The sequence below is a fragment of the Syngnathus scovelli genome, chromosome 8 (assembly GCF_024217435.2).
Source record: "Syngnathus scovelli strain Florida chromosome 8, RoL_Ssco_1.2, whole genome shotgun sequence".
In the NCBI taxonomy this organism is placed as follows: domain Eukaryota; kingdom Metazoa; phylum Chordata; class Actinopteri; order Syngnathiformes; family Syngnathidae; genus Syngnathus; species Syngnathus scovelli.
The window spans coordinates 2739814-2760906 of record NC_090854.1 but is presented as its reverse complement, the minus strand read 5'-3'; the positions used below and the strand labels follow the sequence as shown (position 1 = coordinate 2760906).

Below are 21093 nucleotides of genomic sequence, written 5' to 3'. Positions count from 1 at the left end.
AAGCACCCTCCACAGAACTCCCCGAGGGACACGGTCGAACGCCTTCTCCCATGCACACTCGAGGATCCTACAGAGGGTATCGAGCTGGTCCACTGTTCCACGGCCAGGAGAAAAACCACACTGCTCCTCCTGAATCCGGGATTCGACCTCCCGACAGACCCTCCTCTCCAGCAGCCCTGAATAGACCTTACCAGGGAGGCTGAGGAGTGTGATTCCTCTGTAGTTGGAACACACCCTCCGGTCCCCTTTCTTAAAAAGCGGGACCACCACCCCAGTCTGCTAATCCAGGGGCACTGTCCCCGATGTCCACGCAATGTTGTAGACGCGTGTCAGCCAGGACAGCCCCACAACATCCAGAGCCTTTAAGAACTCCGGGTGGAATTCATCCAACGCCCGGGGCCTTGCCTCTGAGGAGCTTTTTAACTACCACGGTGACTTCGACCCCAGAGGTTGGAGAGTCCATCACTGATTTTCCAGGCCCTGCCTCTGCAGTGAAAGGCGTGTCGGTGGTATTGAGGAGGTCTTCGAAGTATTCTCCCCACCGACTCATGATGTCCCGAGTCAAGGTCAGCCGCACACCGTCTCCACTGTAAACAGTGTTAACGGTGCACTGCTTCCCCCTCCTGAGACGCCGGATAGTGGAACAGAATTTCCTTGAAGCCATCCGGAATTCATTCTCCATGGCCTCGCTGAACCTCCCATGCCCGGGTGGGTGCTCCTGTGACCCGACCTTGGATAAGCGGAAGAGAATGAGATGTGACTATATAAATTACCGTTTAAAAATAATAAATAATTAAAAATAAAAAAAACTATTTGCTGAACACGGACGATTCACAAGCCCAAAGTAGCTATTGTTATTTTACATTTCATGCCACTGATAGTTAGCTACGCTTCAATATGACCATCCGTATGACGTATTCAGAGTGAAGTGTTACAACATGACACACTACCGCAAGGTGCCTTGGTGTTGCCGTGCCTTGACCTTAGAATTCTGTGATGAAAAAAGTTCTGAATTCATTTAAGGCTATCGTCGATCGTGCTAGATGAAGCAAGCAACATGAGGCTAATATCAAGCTCATGCTCGGACAAAGCATTGTGCAAAGGAGGAGACAAGCCATCCTCACGTCTGTCGTCATGTGGAATGTTAGATCTATCCCTAGGAAGATGGACAAGCTTGTGGCGCTGACATGAGAGAGACCTCTGGGACATAAACCTGCTGCTTGTTTACTGCTTGAGTTGTAGCTGTGACACTGACACTGGAATCGGTCTTGGTCATTTGTGAGGCACTGGTTTGAATCACTCTTCTCTCTGCAGTGTGTATGTGTTCATGTATATGGTGTTGATATGCTTGAGCACATACAATGGGTGATCTACATTTCTGTGCCCACCTTGCTTGCTATTTATTTTTGTATTGTTTACTGCAACCACTATTGATGCTGCAAATTTTCCAATTGTGGTACTAATTTAGGTTATCTGAAGTAAGAACTTTAGGGGGCATGGTAAACACCTTGGGGAAAATGTACTTTGTGATAACATATCTGGTCAAAGTAGAATAATTTCTAAACCTTTCATAAGCGCAAAGATGTTTGTTAATTGTACAAAGTTTCACACATACAAACAAATCCTGACTGCTGCCCTTTTACTTAAATTTGAAGCCCATCGATCAGGTTCTGAAATATGAAACTCAAAGAATGTAAACAAATACTGACCGGTAGACCATTCAAACTCACTGTCACACTTAGTATGTGTAATAAATGTTTTTGGGTGTGGCAGCAAAACTGGTTGCTATGTTGGTACCCTAATTATATTACATTTATATGAAAAAAATATTTGAAGGATGCAGAGAGGCTAACTAAAAGTGGCTTTTTAATGTAATTTACTTGTGATTGTAAAAAAAAAGTGTTAACTTGTAATTTATTTGAAAACTGCTTTGAAAATACACATTTTGTTCATAGGGCAAAATAGGTTGGAGGAACAGTAGCACTCGACTGCTTGTGGTTGCAACTGATGATGGATTTCATATGGCTGGAGATGGAAAATTGGCTGGAATCCTGGAACCAAATGATGAACAGTGCCACATGAGCAACACTCTTTATACCAAGAACAATGAAATGGTATGTGCAGGCACACATGATGATGGGCATTCAATATCCAGGGTCTTTGTCACAGCTACTTAGAGCTGTGCATCAAGTATGGTTATACATAGAGTATATATTATTCATCAGTTTTTTAACAACAAAATTTAACAAGATATATTATTACTATGTGATTAAACTTTGTTTTTACAAATGCCTAAAATTCAGTTGGGCAATGTGTTTGATCATGTTATTGCAATCTTGTATTGTCTCTTCAGAATACGTATAGTAATGTAAACCTAATGTTGTGTTTAAGTTAAAAGTTAAGTTAAAGTCCCAATGATCGTCACACACACATCTGGGTGTGGTGAAATTTGTCCTCTGCATTTAACCCATCCCCATGTGATTTTAATCCATCCCCTGGGGGAGAGGGGAGCAGTGAGCAGCAGCTGTGCCGTGCTCGAGAATCATTTTGTGATCTAACCCCCCAATTCCAACCCTTAATGCTGAGTGCCAAGCAGGGAGGCAATGGGTCCCATTTTTATAGTCTTTGGTATGACCCGGCCGGGGATTAAACCCACAACCTTCCAGTCTCAGGGTGGACACTCTACCACTAGGCCACTGAGCTAGTAAAGTGGTACTTTTTATATTTATCGGAGAATTACTGTCTGTTGGGAGTTCATTATGGGCCAATAGGCTCCATGATGGTAGGAGAAAGCTATGACACCTGGATAAGCAAATGCAAGTGCATTCATTCGTTTGTTTGTTTGTTTGTTCGTGGATCCGTTCCTTCGTTCGTTTGTTCGTTCATTCATACAGTCGTTCAATCATTCATTCAATCAATCATTCATTCATTTTCTTAACCGAGCTGGAGTTGCGGGGGAAGCAGCTTCAGCAAGGAAGCCTAAGCATCCCTCTATTTCTGTTCTCGGGCCTCCTTTCAGTGGGACATGCTCAGAATACCTCATCAGGGAAGTGTACAGGGTTTTTTTGTACAGAGCCGCCTCATCTGGCTCCTCTTAATTTAATGGAGTAGCAGCTCGACTCAGAGTCCCTACCGGAAGACCAGGTTTCTCACCTTATCTATAAGGGAGAGCCGGGATACATTGCGAAGTAAGCGCAATTGCTTGCATCGGTATTCTTGTTCTTTCTGTCACGCCCGACAGCTCTTGACCATAGGTGAGTGTAGAAACGTAGATTGACTTGTAAATCCAGAACCATGCCTTCTGGCTCAGCTCCTACTTCACCATAACGGACAGGTACAGAGTCCGCATCACAGCAGATGCTGCAACGATCTGCCTGTCAATCTCACATTGTAAATCAAGAGCCATGCGTTCCGCCTCAGCTCCTTCTTCACCACAACGGAGCGGTACAGAATAGGGTTGTCACAAGAACCGATACTTCCATATCGTAAAATACGTAATATGTAAAATACGTCAATACCTGCTTTTTGTGGTACCGTCAGAACCAAATATTTAACTTTTCACTCGGCGAGCTGTGTCGATTCTTGCGGGAACTGAAGGGGGCAGTATACACATGCGAGCAGCACGGAGCAGCAGCCAGCGGCGCTGAAGACGAAGAAAACGTTCGGTCTTTCATAACAATGGCTTCAGTAAGTGGGAGTGGAAGTCCAACACGCCAGCTTGTTGAGAAGCCTGGTCGCTCAAAGAGTCGTGTGTGGAAATACTTTGCATTCGAGGCAGATGCAGTTCGATTCGTCCATTTACTATCACTATTATGCCACGTTACGTTATAAATACGTTAACCCGAGTATGCCTACGTGCCGTCATTTTGGCATGTGTCAGCTGGGGCGATACGGTTACCAAACGTATTTAATGTCGAACACATAAACAAAGTGCGCAGACAAAGGCTCAAATATGCAAAATTACGTTTGGGCACATGTTGAGGGTGTGCGCGCAAGCCTTTTTGGCTATAGCAGATGGATTATTGATTTTAAAAGCAAGTGGATTCTGTTGTTTTGTTGTTTTTTACCGTGGTAACGAATTAGTATCAAAAATCATGGAAAATCACAGGTATTGGTACCAACTACTGAAATTTTGGTATCGTGACAACCCTAGTACAGAGTCCACATCGCAGCAGATGCTGCACAGATCCGCCTGTCGACATCTCGCCCTCACTCATGAACAAAACCCCAATATTCTTGAACTCCTTTACTTGGGGCAGGATCTCATCCCTGACCCTAAGAGGGCATTCCACCCTGTTCCGACTGAGGACCATGGTCTCAGACTTGGTGGTGCATATTTTCATTGATGTCGAGGCCACCAAACCGGAGCCCCTCAACACCTCGTCCGGGCAAGGGAAAACCAGATCAATTTATTTTACTCATCATAAGGGGTCTTGAATCATGCTTTGTTTGGTCCCTTACTTAGGACCTGTCAAGTGTTGTGATGGATGTTGATGATGTAACCATAGGTGCTGCAATGAGATGATCCATTTAGCCATGTGTGTTAGAGTGATGGCATAAGTACTGTTGGATTTGGTTCACTAGGAAGCGCAATATCCGTGCCTCACGGCAAAAGCCAGAGCCAATCACCTGTTATCTAATTTACTCCCTGCATTTTTTGTTGTCTTTTGCAATGTAAGGAAAAGACTGAGACACCGAAACAAAATTTAGATTTACACAGGTTGGTTGAGTTCAATCACAATTCTTGTTAAGAAAGCTTGTTTTCAGGAAAGTACAATACAGCGCTGGGCCTTTCGTGCGACCATGCTCAAGAGCAGAAAGTCTCCATTCAGAAAAGGCCACGTTCAAGGTTCATTGGTCAGCTTATATTCAGTTGCCGGTGTGGGCCGAGTTTGATGGGTGATGAGTCTTTGGGGTGGGGCGAGTTCGCAGGAGAGTTTGATTCCATGGGAGTGGGTGCTGGTTCGGTGAGAGCTGGTTCGGTGGTGTTGGGTGCTGATTATGGGCGATTTGATGTGTGTGGGGGCTGTTGTTTTCCTTTTCGTCTTTCAGCCTTGGCGATCATCTTTGGCCGGGTTCTTGGCTGTCTCCCTCTGGCACCTGCTGGTTTTATCTCCAAGTGACCTTCCTGTAAACATTCTCCTCCATTCTTGCACATACACTGTTGCACCTCGTCCATTCATCATCCTTCCACTTTTGTCATTTTGTACGGACTTTTGAAGATTTGTGTGTGACATCATCAATTTGTTAATGTTCCCTGACTATGCAAAGTTCTTACTCACCGCTTACCATGCATTTGTTTGTTTGTCACATTCTTAGTTTAATTATGCTTCCGACCGTAGTTTTCATTATTAGTCAAAACATGTTCTTTCTGTCCAGAACATTCAATAGTAATCCAAGGCTGGCGTCTAGCATTAGGCAAAATATGATGTCACATCAAGCATTAATGAAAACATAAGATATAATCAAGTACAAAACATTCTTAGACACCTTGGGCCGTGTCCGTGAATTAGAATAACATTAGGCATGCATTAAACAGTTCCTTAAGGGTCGTTATGCTATTCAGGCAACATATCAACAAACATTTGTTATTTCAAAGTGCACAGAAATACATATCAGATCATGAAGTTATAAAAACCTATGTCATCACCGTATATAAAAATGTCTAGTTATGTCTTCTTTATTGGTTTGATGTATAATTGTATGCTTAAAATGTTTCTTTTATTGATTTAATATGTGAATATACTTGTCTGCTTATGTACTTTATTCAATGAGGTTTGAGCATATCTGTTTTTGTAGCTAGGCAGGACTTTTTGTGTTTCAACCCCATTCCTTCAGTAGTATATGTGTGTGCCGGGTTGTTCCCAGGCAGATCAGCGTTGTTGTAATCCCAAATTTCTGCACTAGACCGTGATCAAATTGGCTTTGTTGTAATCCCAAATTTTGGTACGAGAGTGTGATCAATTTGGCCTTGTTGTAATTCCAAATTTAGACAGCAGATGATGCCAAATCTTGACATGAGACCGATTCAAAGTTGCACACACAACTATAGAGCCAATGTACTTTTAGTTATTTTTGCTTTCCACTAAAATATATAACCTGTAACAGCTTCACAAAATAGTCACATATGTTAACGTAGGCGTAGGGGGGCCCATGATCATAAAGTGTTATGTTTCATGTGTTAAGATGATATATGTTATCGTAGGGATTTCCATGATCATAAAGTGTTATGATTCATGTGTAAAGATAATCACAGTTTAGTAAGTTTAGTGTTACACTTGTTAATCAATTGTTTATGTTAATTGATGTTACGTGTATGATGATTGTGGATGTATAAATGCGTTAGTTTGGGTCGAAACATAAACTAAGGAGAGTTTTTACCATTTAAACGGAGAGTCGGTCTCTGAATGGGCTCGATTTTGAAAGACCGGACTTAGGACTTAGGACCAAGGGTGGCCCTGCCAGGGGCATAGATCCCCAGACAATTTAGCTCCTAGACTCGCTGAGACATGCAAACGCCGCCATCATGGTAAGGTGATGACTCATGGAGGGGTAAAAACATCAAGCACATACTATAAAAAAAAACATGCAATTTCCACACAATACAGTCATAAATTAAACCTTCTTGTTGTGCAATAGTGCTAACATCATATGCCACGCAGCTGCCCTTTAATTGAAATACAGCATGTAATAGCAATACAGTATGTTAAACTGTAATTACTAGTAATTACATGATGAATATGATGCAGTAACTTATGCGTGTAAATGCATAAACTTATGCGCGTAAATGTTTAACTATATTAATGTGAAGGACTACCCCTCTGTTGGACAAGTAGCCATGCAGTTGGAAAAAGAACATATCCAACCAATATTTGCTGTGACAAAAGACGTGGAAAACACGTACAAGGTAAAATCTTCTTATCAGTATATGTATCTTTTTATCTATATAGTGTGGTGGGGTGTTGAATGATTTTTAACCATACTTCCCATTTTTTTTAAAGCAACTCTCCAGAATGATTCCAAAATCTGAGGTGGGAGTTCTGTCACAAGATTCTATTAATGTTGTTCAATTGATTGAAAAAGCATATAATGTAAGTCTTGAACTATAATTATTTTCAGTTTTCAAAAACCAATTGTAATTTTTATTCCTGCATTGGAGTCTTGCATAATCCTTCAAAACAATTGTATTTGCAGAGATTGTCCTCCAAAGTTACCCTAACTCATGATACTCTCCCTGAAAATGTAAGAGTTGTCTACACTCCACGCTGTGATAATGCAAAACAAGAAGGGAACAATAAAGGCGTTTGTGACAATGTTCATGTGGGACAGAAGGTCAGTTTTTTGTAGTGTTCTAAAGCTTGGTTATATTATATAAAATACAATGAAAATTTATGGTACTGTATGGTACGGGACTGTATTGTACTAGGGGTGCATATGGGATTTTGGAAGTACAGAGGGCATGGTTATTACATATTTTCAGTCTTTTATTATTGTGATTTTCCTCAACATTACAAAGCAATTGTGACTGCCACATCTCTGTAATAGGCATAGGATGTGATAATGCACTTAAATTCAGTTTTTGAGAAAATGCGGTGATTTTTTTGTTGTTTCTTCATTTGTTCTCTTATTTCTGAACACTATAACAGGCACTGCATGGCTACCTGTTTCTTTTAGGACCTGAACCTGGACTAGGTTGACCAACCATCCCATGTAGCACGTGCACATACAGCACTTGAAGCTCAATTAATACGTCCTGCAAAATCAATGCTTAGAATCAAACACTGGCCATCATAAGGACTGATGTGTATTGGGCCTTCAAAAGTAATGTATTGAGAGCCATTATTCTCACGTTCACTTAAAAGTGCCCACACGTGATTATCAATTACAAATTGACAGAGCCTCATTGTAAATTAGTCATTGACTGACGGCTTAAGTGAAGACACTGCAAGAAGCGTTCACCAGGTTGCGACAACCACAAAGTTGAGGCAGCAAATGAAAATGAGAGACTGCAGCAAAAAGAGGGTTATATCTGTACACATTGATCAGCTGCTCAAACCTCTTTTAAATCTTCCCCTTGCCAATCTTAACTACACAAAATTTCTCTTCTCAAAACTCTCTCTCTCTCTCTCCACACGCTGGAAATTTTTTAATTGTGAGAATAATTCATGTTTTATGAAATGATTAACTGACATTTTTTAAGGGTCTTTTCTCAGAATGGCTCTTAAAATGTTCCCCACAGATTTCTTTTGATGTGTCAGTAACAGCAGACTCATGCATGGAGAACAAGACATTCACTATCAGACCACTTGGTATTAAAGACACATTGATGGTGACCTTATCTACAAGCTGTGAGTGTCAGTGTAAAGATCCAAGCGAAAGTAGCCCACAATATTGTAATGGCAAAGGAAGAATAAACTGTGGTATTTGCAGGTAAACTTTATCCTTTCATTTATCACATATTTATTATTTATTTGTCTGTCAACACTTTTCTTTCCCAAAGGACAATCCAGTTTTAATTCAAATATATTCATTATACTACAAAGAGAACCAGAAAACACATGCATACACAAGCAATATATCTTGCTCATTGGACACGGATTTGGTACTGTGCAACAGAGGTGGTTCGTGCCTTTCTCATGAGCATAGTACAGTGGAGGGATGCAGAGAAGCATTTCTCTCATTACACTGCACTCCAAATTTGTTCAAAGCCTTTTTCCTCAAATTTGTACTTTATTTGCAGTTTCCCCACTTTAATATTTAAGATCATCAAACAAATATATATGTATATCAGAATAGGATAACACAAGTAAACATAAAATGCAGTGTTTAACGTGTTTTTCTGTATTGAGAAAAAAATAACTAAGCAAACTGACCCTGTGTGGGGAAAAGACTTGCCCCTTAAACCTTATAATCTGTGTGGTCCACCCTCAGCAGCTGGAATGAAGTGTATTAGTCCAGCTTGTTTTACAGAAAGCATTCTGCATATAGGGCTCTAACAAAATGTCCATAGATTTTTGTCAGTGGCACCAATTTGGGTTCATTAACCTGTACAGATGACAGATAAATCCGATGAGAAAGATGGTCATGAAACACTTATAGAACAATATATATTTTTTAAAAAGCAAAACAAAAAAAAAACAAAAAAAAAAACGGTTTTATTGTAACAGGCAATTGTAGGTGTTTAAAAGGCAGCTCAAGCTAAGTAACACGAGTTTCCAGAACAAACTGGAGGAGGCTGAAAATATGTTTGGGAATTTATTTACCAGGAGGCACTTAACACAAGGCAGGAATTGAGACAATAATTTTAACAAAAACAACAAATAATTTAAACATAAAAAAAAGCACTAGCACACTGGTTACCATGTCCACCTCACAGTTCAGAGATTATGGGTTCGATTCCACCTCCAGCCCTCTTTGTGTAGAGTTTGCATGCTCTACCCGTGCCAGCGCTGATTTCCCCCAGGAACTCTGGTTTCCTCTCACATCCCCAAAACACGCTAGGTATCGAATGAGCACTCCAAATTGCCCATAGGTATGAGGGCAAGTGCGATTGGCTGGTAACCAGGACCAGTTATCTATAAAATACAGTCCCTGCTTCTTACAGAAACCGGCCATCCATCGATTAAGGGAGACTAATCTACTAAACCTCTCATCAGTGCCTCTCCCAGGCAGGGGGCCAGACACAAATACTCGATGCCGACTCATCTTTCTGGCGAGATCACAAGTCCTCGCTATATTTTTCTTTGTGATCTCTGATTGCCTCATCCTAACATCACTGGAGCCACAGTGTATCACTATATCAGAGTAGGTAGTGTTGTTGGACCTACGCTGTTGACTAGACTTATTGCGAGCCAGCTCCCTAAGGTTAGCTTCTATGTCGGGCGCTCTGCCTCCAGGGATACACATTACCGTGGCTGGATTTTTTAAGCGTGATGTTTCGGGTAATGGAGTCACCTATGACCAAGGTGCAAGAGCCAGTAGACCGAGATGGCTTGGGACGACTATGAGTCGTAACTGGCTCATCGCGGTTAGCAAGATGTTTGGGGCTAATGCTAACTGGGCTAGCGGGCTGACTACAGTCCGCATCTGTGTCCGCCACATCTACTGTTATCACACTATTCTGCTCTAGCTGGCGGACACGTCCCTCTAGCAGGGACAACCTCTCTAAAAGAAGGGTGCAGTTGGTGCACAAAGCAGTACAAACCTCCGCTGAGAGCCAAACAGTGACGTGGTCGAAATGGCAGGGATTGACGGTCAGCGACTTTCAACAACAGTAAACTGCCATAAAAGGAGTAAAAAACATAAAAAGCGAGGAAAAACTAGAAAATAATATACAAATTTAGGAATGTAGATCGTCTCTCTCGTGACGCTGCGGCGCTCTACGTGGCAAACCGGAAGTCTACCTACCTATGTTTGAGGGGGCGTGCTGTGCTGACGAACACTGATTGGTTGCATCAACTTCGGGGTGTGTTGTTTTTGGTTTGTGTTGTTCTTGATGCCTGCATTGCACACGTTGGCCACAGCCATTACACGACTCAGCATTCATTTGCAGCAGATTAGGGCATCAAGCACAATCATCTCAGGAATTGTTCAGATTTTAGAATGTCGGTGCAACATTTTAAAAGCACCAACAACAAAAGGCTCGCAAGAAAAAGGGCACGTGGTGCACAGCCCCTCCTTCCACCATAGCTGCAGCGCGAGTGGGCGGCAGTTCGTCTTCACTGGCTACTGCTCTCGACCAGCCCCTCCGCCCGCTCCACGCCAGGACGCTCGGGCTGTGGCAAAGACTCAGTGCATCAGGCCCTTTCCACAGATTTCCCCAGCTGCGTTGCCTGCTGTGGCCTGCGATGGATGGTGACTGCGGTCGTCCTTTGTGCATTCAGCAATCCTACCCGTGGCGGCCCATTGTGTTGGCTCAGCCGACGTCTAGCTTTTGAATCGTGCAGCTCCAGACCCGAAATCTGAATCGGCTGAGCACTTCTAATGCCAACAACCAACAAGTTAAACTGGGATAGAGTAAACACTCAAATAAATGCACATATCAAGCAACATATGCAGCATACATATGAATATACAGCCTATGGTTCCATAGCTGCTTAGATTAGATAAACCATTTTCCTTGCTTGCCCTTCAAATGAAGCATTGTTTTTCATGATATGTTTGTGATTTTTTTCTGTGGTTGTAGTTTTTTACCCCTTCGTTTTTTCTTTGTTTTATTGGTCACATTAAAAATTTAAAGAATGACTTAGTCTCCTAAAAACAATGTGTTCATATCCAGGAGTGTTATGTACATACAATGAACTTGAAATGTTGATGTTTCTCTCATTCTTTTTAAGTTGCACTCAAGGCTCTGTCGGTCAGTTCTGTGAATGCTCCATTGGCAACAAAGATGAACATTCCCTGAGAAGATATTGTTTGAGCCAAAGTGGTATGGAATGTGAGAGTCATGGAGACTGTGTGTGTGGAAGATGTCAGTGCCACACAACAGCAAGTGGAGGCAGTTACTACGGTGACTTCTGTGAATGTGACGACGAACATTGTGAGAAGTTCCAGAATAAATTATGCGGAGGTATGTTTGTTTCTTTTACATGCATTTTCTGTACATAGAAGTGTTCAAACGGAGGTAATCTCAAAACGGTACATCACTGATAACACTAGAGAAATGTTTATCCAGACTTTCTCTCCGACACCTGCCCTCTCCTGCATTACAGTTAATGAACTTGTGAACAATTTTAACACTAAAGTTACAAATTTTATTGATGCCATTGCACCAGTGAAGGTGATCTCTGGCAAGAAGAAATCTCCATGGAGAAATGACACCCTGGTTAGAATCAGTAAGAGAGAATGCCGAAAAGCTGAACGCAGGTGGCGAAAACAAAATCACCATGTTCATTATGACATTTATAAAGAGAAACTTTGTAATTATAATCTGGAATTGAGAAATGCAAGGCAATCTTTTATCTCGGACATCATCTCCAAAAACAATAAAAATTCCCGTGCCCTGTTTGCTACTGTCGACAGGCTAACAAACCCTCCTGTGTCAGTAGCCTCTGAACTTCTATCCACTAGGGCCTGCAATGAATTTGCCTCCTTCTTCACAGACAAAATTCTGAAAATTAGACAAACGGTCACCACCTCCATTGCAGGTACAGGATACGTGTTGGCACAGAACTCAAATTCACTTGTGATGGCATGACACAATTTGTTCCAATCAAACATAAAAACCTGGAGGACATAATCAAAGTCAAAGTCTGCTTTATTGTCAATTTCTTCACATGCCAAGACATACAAAGAGATCGAAATTACGTTTCCCACTATCCCACGGTGACAAGACATAGTACACAATATACATACAAGTAAACAACACAAAAAGTAAAAACAAGAAGGCACAAACAATGAATAAATAAGAGTGATGAATAAATAACAAATAAACAAATAACATAATAAATAAGAGGAGCAAAAATGGAGCAAGTGTGCACACAGCAGACAGTCAGAATATAGCGCAAAAGTACAGGACGTTACGCAGGAGGGGGGAGAGAGTTCAGGATCCTAACAGCCTGGAGTATGAAGCTGTTGTTGAGTCTGGTAGTGCGGGAGCACAGGCTCCTGTACCTCTTCACAGAGGGCAGAAGAGCAAACAAAGAGTGAGCAGGGTGACTCACATCACACACAATCGTGGTCGCCTTGCAGGTGAGATGGGAATACAACATCTGAAATCCTCCTCCTGCTGTTTGGATATTCTGCCAATGAGCTTTTTGAAAACAGTTTTTAATTGCATGGCCTCAGATCTCCTGCACATTGTAAACACATCACTTGTCTCAGGTGTGTTCCCACAGGCCCTGAAAACTGCAATCATCAAGCCACTCCTAAAAAAGAATAATTTAGACAATTCAGTGATGAATAACTACAGGCCCATATCAAACCTACCGTTCTTAAGTAAAATAATTGAAAAAGCTGTTTTTTAAGCAGCTGACTAATTATATGGCACTAAACAACTGTTTCGATGACTTTCAGTCAGGTTTCCGACCGCACCACAGCACTGAGACGGCTCTCGTTAAGATCTTCAACAACATTCACTTAAACACAGACAGTAACAAAATCTCAGTCTTAGTATTACTGGATCTCAGTGCTGCATTTGATACAGTTGACCACAACATATTACTAGAGCGTCTGGAGAACTGGATGGGACTTTCTGGCATAGCACTTAAGTGGTTTGAATCCTACTTAAAGGACAGAGACTCTGAACATACCTGTACAAACATAACCTGTGGGGTCCCCCAAGGTTCAATCCTGGGGCCTCTACTATTTAATATTTACATGCTCCCACTAGCTAAGATTATGAAAGAAAACAAAATATGTTACCATAATTATGCGGATGACATACAAATTCATAACACCATATCACCAGGAGATTATAATCCCATACGAACACTGATTAAATGCATTGAACAACTCAATGACTGGATGTGCCAGAACTTTCTCCTATTAAACAAAGAGAAAACTGAAGTAATTGTTTTTGGAGCCACAGATGAACGATTAAAAGTCACCACTCAGCTTCACTCAGTGATGCTAAAGGCCACAAACCAAGCTAGAAATCTTGGTGTAGTTATGGACTCAGACTTGAATTTTAATAGTCACATTAAAAGTATTACAAAGTCAGCCTACTACCACCTGAAGAACATATCAAGGATTAAAGGTCTTATGTCTCAGCAAGACTTGGAAAAGCTTGTCCATGCTTTTGTTTTTAGTAAACTTGACTATTGTAACAGGGTTTTTACAGGCCTTTCTAATAAGTCAATCAGACAGCTGCAGCTGATTCAGAATGCTGCCGCTCGAGTTCTCACTAAAACAAAAAAAAAATAGATCCCATCACTCCAGTTCTGAGGTCCTGTCTGCCAAAGAATTAAGTTTAAAATACTTTTATTGGTTTATAAGGCTCTGAATGGTCTAGGGCCCAAGTATATTTCTGACCTGCTGATCCCTTACGAACCATCCAGACCTCTCAGATCATCTGGCACAGGTCTGCTCTCTGTTCCCAGAGTCAGAACCAGGGAGAAGCAGCGTTCAGCTTCTATGCTCCAAATATTTGGAACAAACTCCCAGAGATGTGCATGTCTGCTGTAACTCTCAATGTATTTAAGACAGAACTGAAGACTTCTTTGTTTGCTGCTGCCTGTTAGAGTGGTGCTCACTCTAATTTATTTGCAAGAACCACACGGGAGACAGTATGCCCTTTGAGCACTTGCAAGTGGAGAATTCGTTCATCACTGTGCATACAGCAATGTTCGAACGAAGTCTGACTTAGGCCTCTTGCAAGACCATATTTATTGAGAGAAACAGGGTGGGGGTGAGTGTGGACAGGATGGGGGTGAACCCCTGGCCTCTGGTCAAATCATAGCAGGGCGTGTTTTACGATGTTGTGTAAACAGAACAACTTAGATTGCTTCCTCTACAGCTGGTCAATCAGTTCAAAGGATCTTAGCACTTTGTTCTACTATTTTGTTAAGACAGGACAAGTTTGGTTAATTATTACAGGTTACAACATAATCGTAGGATCAAACTAATCTATCAACCCTAACATATCCCTCCTGTTTATCATATGATTATGTCACCCCAATCAACAAACACAAGCAAGAAAATATAATGAAGAAAGAAGAATAGTAAAAATAAAAATAATTAGAAAAACAGAAACAGTATATCATTGTATCCATCACTTGTGGGGCATTTTCGGTGGTCAAATCATTTAGTTTCTGTAAAACATGCTGTTTAGCCGACTAAACATCATCTATGCAATCCACGTTTCGTAGCACATTATAGTCATCAAATCCGACATGCCTGAGAAGTTGTATTTGCACCTGTGCTACGCTAGAAGACACAGATCTTGATACAGCTGACTTCAAACTTCATAACAGGTCGTAAATGAGCACAACAATCACAGGAGTCACCAGTTTCAACAGCTCAACTCCTGGAATGTATGTGCAACAGGAAGTCCCAATAATGTGGCACACGCCACCTTGCTCTGCAGTCATTAAGTCCAGAACAATCTTGTTTTGCAAGACCATTAGTCTAATAGCCTAGATCTCTCTGTTTTGTCCATCAGCGAGAAAGTCACAAAAGATTGAAAATAGTGCAGTGTCTCTATGAAGACTGATTGTTTTCCAACTCCGATCCAAGGAAAAAAGCGTATGAACGACTCTGTCTCCGTCGGACCACACTTTGTGGTTGTCAAGGACATTCACACCCATCCATCCATCCATCCATCTTCTTCCGCTTATCCGGGGTCGGGTCGCGGGGGCAGCAGCTTTAGGAGGGACTCCCAGACTTCCCTCTCCCCAGCCACTTCATCCAGCTCATCCCGGGGGATCCCAAGGCGTTCCCAGGCCAGCTGAGAGACATAGTCTCTCCAGCGCGTCCTGGGTCGTCCCCGGGGTCTCCTACCGGTGGGACATGCCCGGAACACCTCCCCAGGGAGGCGTCCAGGAGGCATCCTGATAAGATGCCCGAGCCACCTCATCTGGCTCCTCTCAACGTGGAGGAGTAGCGACTCTACTCCGAGTCTCTCCCGGATGACCGAGCTTCTCACCCTATCTCTAAGGGAGAGCCCTGACATCCTGCGGAGAAAACTCATTTCGGCCGCTTGTATCCGAGATCTCGTTCTTTCGGTCACGACCCATAGCTCGTGACCATAGGTGAGGGTAGGAGCGTAAATCGACCGGTAAATTGAGAGCTTTGCCTTTTGGCTCAGCTCTCTCTTCACCACAACGGACCGGTACAGGGTCCGCATTACTGCCGACGCTGCACCGATCCGCCTGTCGATCTCACGCTCCATCCTCCCCTCACTCGTGAACAAGACTCCAAGATACTTGAACTCCTCCACTTGGGGCAGGATCTCATCCCCGATCCGGAGAGGGCATTCCACCCTTTTCCGATCGAGGACCATGGACTCGGATTTGGAGGTGCTGACCCTCATCCCGACCGCTTCACACTCGGCTGCGAACCGTTCCAGCGAGAGCTGGAGATCACGGCCTGAAGAAGCCAACAGCACCACGTCATCTGCAAAAAGCAGGGACGCGATGCTGAGGTCCCCAAACCGGACCCCCTCAACGCCTCGGCTGCGCCTAGAAATTCTGTCCATAAAAATTATGAACAGAATCGGTGACAAAGGGCAGCCTTGGCGGAGTCCAACCCTCACTGGGAACGAATCCGACTTACTGCCGGAAATGCGGACCAGACTCTGGCATCGGTGATACAGGGACCGAACCGCCCTTATCAGTTGGCTCGGCACCCCGTACTCCCGAAGCACCCTCCACAGAACCTCCCGAGGGACACGGTCTGTTAGAGATTTGCTCACTCCAACTTATTTTGCAAGAACCAAACAGAAGACAAGCAAGTTCTTTTAGACACCTGCAGGTGGAGAGTCCATTCGTCGCTGTCTGAACAGCGATTATCGAATGAAGTCTAAAAGTCTCCTCCCTGCAAGGGCATATTTATTAGGAGGAACAGAGTGGGGGTGGGAGTGGACAGGTTTGGTGAACCCCCGGCCTCTGATAAGATCAGAGCAGGGGGTGTTTTACACTATTGTGGGAAACAGACTCTGCATTGTGAGGGCCAGACGTGATTGATTTAATCATTACAGTCTACATTCCAACATAATCATAGGATCAAACTAACCTGAAAACCCTAACATCTCCCTCCTGATTTATCATATGATTATGCCACCCCAAACAACAAGAAAAAAACATATATACGTATAATGAAGAAAGTAGAATGGTAAAAATAAAAACAACAAACAATGATAGCAACACTTTCCAGTGAAGATGAGGCATTACCTCAAACTTATTGTGTAAGCGAAAAACCTGCTGGCCAGATGTTATTAGCAGGAAAATTCTTACACGGCCCCGTTGCCACAGGCGACCAGAATGCTATCAATAAAAAATAAAAAGAAAAACAGAGAAACAGTACATCATTGTATCCATCACTTGTGAAGCTTTTCGATGGTCAAATCAACAAGTTTCCGTAATACATGCTCAACAGAACAGCATCTACGCAATCCACGTCTCATTACCATTATCACAACTGTCACGTCTAAGAAGTTGTATATGTGCCCGTGTTTTCGTCAGCTGATGATGTTCTAGTCTGTAGGTGAGGTCAGTCACACACACCGGCGCACACACTCTTGTCCAGTTGGCAGGCAGCATCGGACAACTCTTCTGGCTGAAGTAGGTCCCGTCCGATGGTGCAGCCATGTTGGTAGTAGAGCCCTTACACCTTGAAAACGGCTCTCTCATCCTGGCACACAGCGGTGATGTCCAAAGCTCCCATCCAGTTTCCTCCTGGAGAGCAGTCGTCGTTAATGCATTTGTGGGTCCTGCAACCTTGGGTGCAACATGTGCAGTCAGCAAGACTTGGAATGCTCCCTCCCGTCGTGGCTGGCCCAGTTCTTTCCTTTGATGACCTCGATGTAGACCCAGTCTCCTGGATTGATGGGGTTGTCGACCTGTGAGGAGGAAAGATCAAGCGGCAGTAAATTTGTCTTTGACACAGTTTGAGCGTCCTGATCATATAATCTGCCAAGGACTGCTCTTCATCTGTTGTTTGCAACTCTCGTAGTCAATTGTAGTGCCCATTTAACTGGCAAATAGGAATGTTTGCGGGAAGAGTTTGAACACTTCCTAATGATTCCCTTTAACCAAAAACGATTTATGACAGGGGCGTTCCCATTTATTGCCTCCTGGTTTAAAAGAGATTGTCTTATCCATGCCTTCTTTGTCCTCACACGCTCGCACCCACACAGGGTGTGAACACACACACACACACACACACACGCACACACACGCACCCACGCAGACAAAGAGATTCTAATCCATCTCTCATGTAGCTTCTCTTGATAGAATCTCCTATTGGTAAATGTATAGCAGATAATCCCATACTCTGCTCTCTCACTTCTACTTTTTCATGTCGGTGCAGTCGTAGGTGGCCCCTATTGGAGTCATTGTCTTGTTAACTGTCGCCGTGTGGCTCCTATGCATGACTGTGTGAATGTCAAAAATTGAACGTACCTAACTTTCTGACCATCCAACCTCCACTGTGGTATAAAAAACCTTACTATTGTATTGAGTAGGTACATTGAGCAACCTAGCTTCCTCCTGACTGCCAAATGTCCTGTTCTAAAATTTATATAACTCGACCTCTACATCTTAAGCTTGATGAGCCAAAATATAAGATCTTGCTCTTGTTTCCTACCGTTTTAGTCTATTTGTTTTATCCAAATCCGTTCAATCTCTGATTATAATCTGTAGCCCTACGTATTTTTCAAATTTTTTTTTATTTATTTATCAAATCTCCTCAGTTCTGTCAAACTCAGTGCACAATGAACCTCCCTTCCACTTTGAACCAAGCTTCACCAAATTTGGGAACGCCGTAGCAAGGAGTGCGATTTGGTTGTCAGACACTCCAAGTCCATATCTTTTTGCCGCACTTCACCCTATCAAGTTGGTGTTCTTTTGTTGTTGCTTCGGAGTGACCCCATCCATCACTCTTGAATGAGTCCATTGTTCAAATGAGTCAATTTTCATCATTGTGAGTTCCTCCGCTTTCCACTGTCTTTTCTCGTCCCCGAGGATGTTGTATTTCCTCTGGAGTGTACTTGTCCTCCTCCAAGCACAACAGCAGTCTTTTCTTGTCCTTCGCCAAAGGTCAAAGGTGCTTCAGAGCCAGGCACCATTTTGTGGTTGTTCACGGCTGCAGGCGAAGACTCGGATTGGGTTTCAGGGGCCCTGACACTGAGAATGACAGGCTGGTTTGAACACTTGTAAGACTATCTCCAAATGTAGCTGCTTCCATCAATTTGCTGGTAATGTTTGTTTACCAAACTTCAAATTCTTCTAATAACAGCGGTCTCGTTTTTATATCGTAAATCCTGCAACTCATCCTATTTTTGAGCTACATTTTATCTATAGTTCCAATTTAATCAGACAGTATGTTGTCTTCTGTATCATTATTGAAAATCAACTCATCGAGGTCTGCTTTCCACATCAAGCCCTGATCTGTATGTCTTGACCTATCACATGTTATTGTCATGCTTGCTCAAAAATGTGACTTAGAGTATGGTGCTGTGAATTCTCAATCTCCCCAATGAAATTGGATCTCCCCTCGTAGTTCTTATCTTTCTCATGTTCCTGTTAGCCTGCAATTGTCCAAATCAAAAATGTTTTCTTTTAACTGTCTTTCTTTTGAACCTCTAAATCTCTCGTGTTGCTAAACTATCTACACCAGAACAAAAAATTTACCACAATATAACACCAAATGTATTCGAAAATTCATTGTCATAAAGTGTTGTATTATTACTATCTTCCACTATCTGTCCTACTCACTCCCCCCCTTTTGAGGCTTGGCAACGCCCATGCCTCACACCTTGACAAACTTTTTGGGAGAATGTGTTCTTTACTACATACGATTCCATCATCATTTAATTTGACTTTCTTTCCAAAACGCTTCTCAATTTCTCAGTTCACACATCTTCTACATGTGTTACTGGTTCTCCATTTTTTTTTGGTTTTTTTTTTCTAGTTAATTATCAATCCAAAAGCTACGTGTTTCTTTCTAACATTCAACCTGCTCAAAATCGTTCTTTCATCAAAGTCGCTCTACTAATTTTCCATAGTAGTCGCCAACAACTTCAACCATTCAACCTGTAATTTCTTTTCATTCAGGCTATCATTCATCAATGTTCATTTGCATCTCATACGCAGTCTCCAAAAAGGAGTCTTTCTATCACATTGGTCCCAATTCATCCAAGCTCACCACACAACATTCATATATCAAAATCATTTCTGTTCTGCGGTGCAAATTGGATAGACCACAGTCTAGCAAATTTTTTTTATACTAAAACTTTAGCCAATGTTCATCATTTTAACATATACGCACACACATGCACAGCTCTCGCATGCAAAAGGTAGTTCCCAGCAACAATGATTCGTCACAGGCTGGCCATTTCCTGTGGTCGATCATGAGCTGGTCCCTCCCATGCACACGAGGACAGCACATTCTAATTTTATTTATTCATCTCCTAGAAGCAAGTTGCATTTCTTTACCACTTGATTTGCATATTTTAACTTCAGTGTAACACAATTTGAGCTCTAGTCATTTGTAATTTGGGCATACAAACAGCATTGTCATACTTCTTGGATGGACAGGACTTCTAATAATCTAAAAAAAATTCTAACAATCTGACAATGACATGTTTTGCTGTCATATGGGCATCTATTCTTTCTTTCTCTGTATGAGTATAAGCGGTCAAAGAGGAGGAAGCTTGTCATGCTAAAAATGAGGCTTTTCCTCTTTTCCTTCCTCCACCCTTTGATTGATATTGTTTTGCAAAACGACACTCTCGTGCGAAGTGTCCTCGTCTCCCACAGTTCCAACAGTTGTCAGAATCTCGTGGGGGTTTTGAATTATATGGCGGCCTGCGACCTTGTTGGCCTCTACCTCTCCCTCTGCCTAGCTGGGACCCTTGGAAGAAGACTGTTGTATCTTCATCTAGTTCATCATCATCATTATCTAGATGAAATACATCAGAACTTTTGCCTTTTTTGATCACCTTTTCAGCATGTCTGGCCCATTGCATAGTTGTTGTCACACTTGCAACATCCACTTCCACCAAATGTTTCCTCACCAAGTTGCCTATTTCAGGGCGGAAATTAGTGAGGAGCGCATTTTTAAGCTGTTGTTGATAAGCACTCTCAGCTGTATCATTGAATGGGATGCCACTATGTACCCTGAATTCTTTTTCAAATCTCAATTGAATGGCGGCCTCATCACTTTTCAACTTTCTATCTTTTGTCTTTTGGATTTGTTCTCTTCTTTCTTGTGAAGCTTTCAACCACACTCTAGCACTTCTACCACTTCTTCCACATTTCAAATTTCCTTGTACTCCATACATTTTCTTCCACTTCAGCATGTATTGCATACAATTAAGAAATCTACTTGCCATGAACTTCTCGTTTTAAAGAAGAGCAGAGCAAGAGATTTACCGTTCTTATTTCCCATCTTAATTTTAGTAGTTTAAGGTTTTACAATTTTTTTCAATTTTTT

General features: G+C 42.3%; 1 protein-coding gene across 4 annotated transcripts in view; it reads left to right on the top strand.

Annotated features, from left to right (window-relative positions):
* itgb2 (integrin, beta 2) overlaps positions 1–21093 on the top strand; it is a 108301-nt gene that overhangs the window by 50932 nt on the left and 36276 nt on the right. For all 4 annotated transcript variants that reach the window (XM_049727693.2, XM_049727694.2, XM_049727697.2 and 1 more), the window contains 6 exons: positions 1956–2114; positions 6812–6907; positions 7002–7091; positions 7195–7332; positions 8240–8430; positions 11337–11569. In XM_049727693.2, the coding sequence (XP_049583650.1) occupies positions 1956–2114; positions 6812–6907; positions 7002–7091; positions 7195–7332; positions 8240–8430; positions 11337–11569 (907 nt within the window). The remainder of the gene's footprint in view (positions 1–1955; positions 2115–6811; positions 6908–7001; positions 7092–7194; positions 7333–8239; positions 8431–11336; positions 11570–21093) is intronic.